A 6,006-nucleotide genomic window follows, 5' to 3' on the forward strand; every position below is an offset into this window, starting at 1 on the left:
GGTCAGAGAGGCTCTGCTCATTTTGCTGATGTGAGACCCACACGTAAGAGTTGTTTGACAGATATCCAGCAGTGCTGGGAAGGTCCCCACGTGGGCTAGCCATGTGCAAACTTTACTCGTCAAGGTTTAAAGAGTATCTCTGAGCAGTAGTCCCAGGAGTCCTCTCGTCTTAGCTGGTCCAGTAAAGCTGATTTGAGTTGTTTATTTGTTTAATTTATTGTAGTAATTTGAAGCACTGTTTCATATATTGTTCCTGCTTTATCAGTGCCCATCTATTGTGGACCTGACAAAATTTCTTTTTTATGATGTCTTCACATATGTCTTGTTTGAGTGAAATGCCCTGCTATTTCAATTGTTTTCTGTTAAGTCTGGTTTTCTGAAGAATTCATTTCAAGGGCTTTGTGAGTAGTGCTGGGGCATACTTGGGGTAGCATGATAAACTTTTCAAGCATAAGCAGAAATCCATGGAGCAGTGCTAGGCTCCCTAGGCCATTGGCTGAAGCTCCCGCTTTGAGAAAAGACAGTGAATAAATAAGAGTGCAATATATTACTTGGAGCTTTTGTTGAAAGAAGTACCAGTTGGGAATGGGAAAACTCAGAAGAGCAGAGTAGCTTATTCCATGTAATGGACTAATTTATATTTGGAAATCATACGTCATTTGATTTTTTAGTATTACAACAGCCTTTTTTATTAAATGAAAAACTTTTCTGTGTTGGGCACAAAATAGACACCAGTGGCTACTTGTCGAGTGAACAAATGGATAAAATAATAGTGAGGCTAAATAATTATGTTTTTTGGGTTTTTCCCCCCCCTCCCAGTCTCTACTGGCTGCCCAGTGTTGGTGTTAGTTGTCATCAAGTCAGCTTCAGCCCCTGGTGATCTTGTGCATAACAGATGGAAATGCTGCCGAGTTGTACAGCTTGTTCCTGACCATTGGCATGCTTGCGCCTGCTATTGTAGCTGTTGTGTGTGTAAGTCCATCTCATGCAGGATTTCTCTCCTTTCCTCTAATGCAATCTCTTACCAAAGTGGATAAGGAACTGTGCTGCCAGCCTAAAGGTAGGCATTTCAAATCCACCAGCTGCTCCTTGGAAGAAAAATAGACTGTCTTCCCCCCCCCCCCAACAAAAACCCTTGGGAGGGTCATCTGGGAGTCGGTTGGTTCTGACTCGACAGTGTATAACAACCACTTTACCACCGTAAAACCTGCTGTTGGCTTCCTAAATACTGCTGAGTGCTCTAGCAAATTCCCATATCTGGGGACTTTCAGCATAGTGGATGGTTTACATCAGAGCTTTGTGGATAGAATCAGTACATTTCTGTGCTCGTTTATTAAATCTTTACAAAGCATGTACCCTGTGCCAGACGCTGTGCTGGGTCCACAGTTAAGGTAATGAGTCCTTGTCTTGCTGTAGCTGGTTTGCTAGTGCTTTGTCTTTAATGCAAATGTAATTAATTCATCTGAGATAAAGCAAGGTCTTGAAAAGTTGCAGAGAAGGAGCTGCAAAGGAGTTGGAAACTGGATGTGGGAGAGCTATTAACAAAGGTGCTGGAGGGTCCCATGTGGCTCTGTCCTGAGTATCCCTTTTCCTGTCCACCTTTTGTTCTTGAGGCAGTTTCCCTAAGAGCTTCTCAGTGAATGATCACCAGTTGCTGTCTGTTTTCTTTTCAGAGTCTGCACAAGGTTTTCAGATATGTTCACCACATCTCAGACCTCGAGAGCGTGGTTCATCGACCGAGCCCGCCAGGCCCGCGAAGAGAGGCTGGTGCAGAAGGAGAGGGAGCGGGCAGCCGTGGAGATCCAGGCTCACGTCCGGAGTTTCCTCTGTCGGAGTCGACTGCAGAGAGAAATCAGGTGGGACTGGGAACCCTCCACGCATTTGCTCTTCCTCCCCATGAAACAGAAAACATGCCTGTCCCCTTAGAGTGCTCACAAAGTCTTCCTGCAGCTGGGGGCTTTCAACTAAAAAATGTCTTTTCTTTTACCTTTCCTTCCCCAGGAGAGACATTGATGAGTTTTTTAAAGTGGATGATTCCAGATCCAATAAAAGAAGCGTGCTTTGTATTTTTAAGATTGCCAGGAAGCTGCTCTTCTTATTCAAAATGAAAGAGGATAATGAGGTAAAATGCTAAACGTGCACAGTGTTTACTGGATAAATACCAGGACCATTTTTTAAGTATCTTGTAACTATCAGCTCCCTCGGTCCTTACGCTAACTCGGTGAAGGAGGACCTGCTGTTTCCCACACACCCTTCCCTTTTGTTTTCTGGGAGACTTGCTTTGCAGGGATGAAGCCCAGACCTCCCGGGAATTGGTGGAAGTTCTTTTCACTTTGACGGTTTTGAGAAGTTGGAAGCTCAAATTCCTAGAGAGCCAGGCAGAATATGTAAATAACTAAACCACTTCTGAGAAAAGTCACCATACAAGTCTGGTAATAAATGGAAGGTTGGTGGTTTAAATTCACACGCTGTCCTGTAGGAGAAAGCTGGGCAGTCTCCTCCTATAGAGATTTATGGCTTCAGAAACACAAAGGAGGCCCCCAGTGAGTTGGGCTTGACTATACAACAGTGGCTCTGGGGCTCAGTGGTAAGGAATTGTGCTGCCTGCCTGAAGATGGTGTTGCTGTGGTGTACCAGAGCGTCAGAACTAGCCCACAGCTCCCCTGCCGGTGGGTTTTCAGAGGCAGTTAATTCCATGGGAGGAGATTGCTCCACAGGAGGAAGTAGTGTCCCTCCCATGTAATTCACTGCCCCTGAAAACTTACTGGGGACTCAGCTATGAATTGTTCTGCCTCAACAGTACATAAAAAAATGCAGTGGTAAGGTTTATTCAATTTTAATAGACTACAGTGGTAAGGACATCAAAGGGACTGATGTCCCTGTGGCATGTCATTCAAAGAGGCAGCAGCTGCCAGCTCTGCTGGTGGTGGAATCACACGCTGGTGCTTCACAGAGTTGTTGAAAACCCACATCTTTCTGCTCAATGGTATCATTTGGCAAATACCAGCAGCTAATTTGGGATTTTTGGGGGGGGAGGATTTATTTTTAATCTTTCAAACATAAGGAATTGTCCCCCTTTATGCCAGCTTAGAAAATACAGGTCCAGGAAAGCCAGTTATTATCTGTTATAATGATAATAAAATTAAGTACTTCTGATTATTCCCTGTTTTGTTTCTCAGTTTACCAGCTCAAATCTGTTGCCATCAAGTCAAATTCCAACTCATAGCACCCCAGTTAAACAGTAGGACAGCCTCGTTGGGTTTGCAAAAGTGCTATCTTTACAGAAGCAGATCCCCACATCTGGTGGATTCGACTAGCCAGCCTTTAAGTCAGCAGCCAAGTGCTAGCTACCAGGCTCCCTTGCCAGATGTTACTAGATGTCATTGAGTTGGAACCCAGCTCCTAGCAACCCTGTCTACAGCAGAACAAGATGCTGCCGGGTATCACTCCACCTTCAGTCATTACTGTGCTTGAATTCACCATCACTGCCACTCTAGTCAGTCCATCCTCTTGTGAGTCTTCGTCTTTTTCTCTGACCCTCTACTTTGCCAAACATGAAGTCTTTCTCCAGGGACTAGTCCTCCTGATAACATGCCCAAACCATTGTTAATCCTCACATTTATTTACTCACGTTATACTCAGTAAACCATTGGGTGCCTGCCTGCCAGATCTTGGTGCCAGATCTTCTATGTCCTGGAACCCCAGCAGGAAGCAAGACAGGGAAGATCTCTCCTGCTGGCTCTCAAAGCCCAGCTGGAGAGGAAGGAATACACAGGCTGTAATCGTACAGTCATGGGCCGACTTGGTGGGGAGGCCCTTGTTCTACAGAGATGGGGGCTGGCAGCCTGCCCCAATCACATTACTCATCTAATAGAGGGTCAAGGATTGAAGCAGCCAAAGGGTACTTTTCCAGTTTCCATGTTTCTTCATTTTGCATTTCAGGATGTAAATACAAACAACTTTTCAGAGGCAAAAGTCAATACCCGTGGTGTTTGTTATTGTTGTTGTTATATGCCATTGATTCGCCTGTAACCCATAGTGACCTTTTGTACAACAACTCTGAAGCCTGCCCTGTCCCTGAGCCAGTCTCTGACACACCTACCCCCATTGCCCCAGTCAATGTATCAATCCATCTCATCCAGGGTCTTCCTCTCCTGTGCTGTCCCTCCACCCTTCTGAGCATGATGTCCTTCTCCAAGTATGTGAGACAGAGCTTCAGAATCCTAGCTTCCAAGGAGAAACTTGGTTTCATGTTCTCCAATACAGACCTATTTGAGGGAGTTCTGGTGACCTAGTGGCAATAGCCTACACTGCAATCTCAAATGTACGTTGTTCAAATCCACCAGATGCTTTGCTGAAGAAGGAGGGGGAATCTCCTGTGCCAGTGTGATCTTACTCAGTGGTACACAACAAGAAAACAAAAACAGCAAAAAAATACAGATCTATTTATTAGTGGTCCGTGTTATGTTCAAGACTCTTCTCCAGCACCACAGTGCAAAGGCATTGATTCTTCTGTCCAGCTCTCTGATGCATAGCAAGTCATGGCGAAGACCATGGCTTGGATTAGGTGCACCTTAGTCTCTAGACTGACATCATTGCTTTTCAGTACTCTGAGAGATCCCTGACAACAAATTTACCTAATGCGATTCATCTTTTGATTTCCTGACTGCTGGTGCCAAGAATGTTGATTGTAGAGCTAAGCAAGCTATAATTTTTAACGACCTCAGTCTCTTCTCCATCTATCTTGGTGTTGCCAGTTGGCCCAGTGGTGAGAATCTTTGTCTTCTTGATGTTGAGCTGCAATCCATATTGAAAACTGCACTTAACAGAAGCACAACACACGTGTTGCTGGGAGGGGTTTGAACCACCAAACTTTAGGCCACAAGCCATTTGTGCTATCCATGGTACTTACACAATGGCAAGCTTAAACCCACTGAAGCTTGAAACTATTGAAGAGATGGCTGGAATACATGCCCAAGTTAATTTTGTTTCTCAAAATAAGTTAGGTAAAAGCCTGTCTGAATTTTTATGAAGCAGTACAGGCCAGTTGAGTGCAGTGGTAGGGCTCATTCCAGCCTATGAGCCATCAGATTGAAAAGGCTGCTGTTGTGTTTCTGATGCCTAGTTTCCACATCTGTGGGAAGGACTTCTTTTTCTAAGTGGATGGGTGCGCATCCCTTTCCATCCCCACTTCTTATAACAGACTTCCTAACCTCCCTTCCCATCTTGCTTCTTTTCAGAGATTTGAGAAACTGTGTCGCTGCATCCTGAGCAGCATGGATGCTGAGAATGAGCCCAAGGTAAATGGACATAGGAGCTGGAGAACCTCCCATGAGCCCTCATGAGCCAGCCCACTCAACTGAGAAAGTTCCCACAGCATGATTGTCTCTGTTAATTCAAAGCACAAATTACCCCTTAGTCTCTTTACTGTCCAAGATGTTCTTTTCTGGTGCTATTGCTTTCTCATGATACAAACTTCCTTCACTGAGCTGTTCTGACTTTGGGTTAGTGCTGAAGAAAATCCTGTTTATTCATCCTCTACTGCCTTACCTGATTGTCACCCTAAGTGAAATGTTCTTTTCTGTCTAAGTACTCATTGTCTGCCTTTTTCCTGCCCATAGGTGTGGTTTGTGTCACTGGCTCTTTCCAAGGATCTCACACTGCTGTGGATTAAACAGATCAAGACAATTCTGTGGTATTGCTGTGCATTTCTTCAGCAGCTCAAGGTAAAAATGCAACGTGTGCTACCATTGTGTATGGAAGCTTTTCTATTTCTTTCTAGAGTTCCCTTGATTCCCGCACAGGTCTCCTCTCAGAATATGTCTGTCAGGCTCAAGTAACGGATGAATAATTGAATCCCTGTTCTGGAGAGAGCAAGTTTGATACTTTCATCAGAATGAGCCCTTCTTTGGTGTGTTGTTATGTGCCGTCGAGTCGTTTCCGACTCATAGCGACCCTATGCACAACAGCCCTAAACCCTGCTCTATCCTGCGCCAACCGCACTGC

The 6,006-nt window shown here is 44.8% G+C and overlaps 1 protein-coding gene across 1 annotated transcript in view; it reads left to right on the forward strand.

The window, feature by feature from the left end:
• Positions 1-1,675: 1,675 nt before the first annotated feature.
• The window catches only part of UBE3B (ubiquitin protein ligase E3B), a 58,800-nt gene continuing 54,469 nt past the window's right edge, over positions 1,676-6,006 (forward strand). The window contains exons 1-4 of the mRNA XM_006894834.1: positions 1,676-1,856; positions 2,002-2,122; positions 5,241-5,300; positions 5,622-5,726. Of these exons, the coding sequence (XP_006894896.1) occupies positions 1,696-1,856; positions 2,002-2,122; positions 5,241-5,300; positions 5,622-5,726 (447 nt within the window). The 5' untranslated portion in view covers positions 1,676-1,695. The remainder of the gene's footprint in view (positions 1,857-2,001; positions 2,123-5,240; positions 5,301-5,621; positions 5,727-6,006) is intronic.

Source organism: Elephantulus edwardii, unplaced genomic scaffold (assembly GCF_000299155.1).
Source record: "Elephantulus edwardii isolate Elephantulus edwardi_28Jun2011 unplaced genomic scaffold, EleEdw1.0 scaffold00151, whole genome shotgun sequence".
In the NCBI taxonomy this organism is placed as follows: Eukaryota; Metazoa; Chordata; class Mammalia; order Macroscelidea; family Macroscelididae; genus Elephantulus; species Elephantulus edwardii.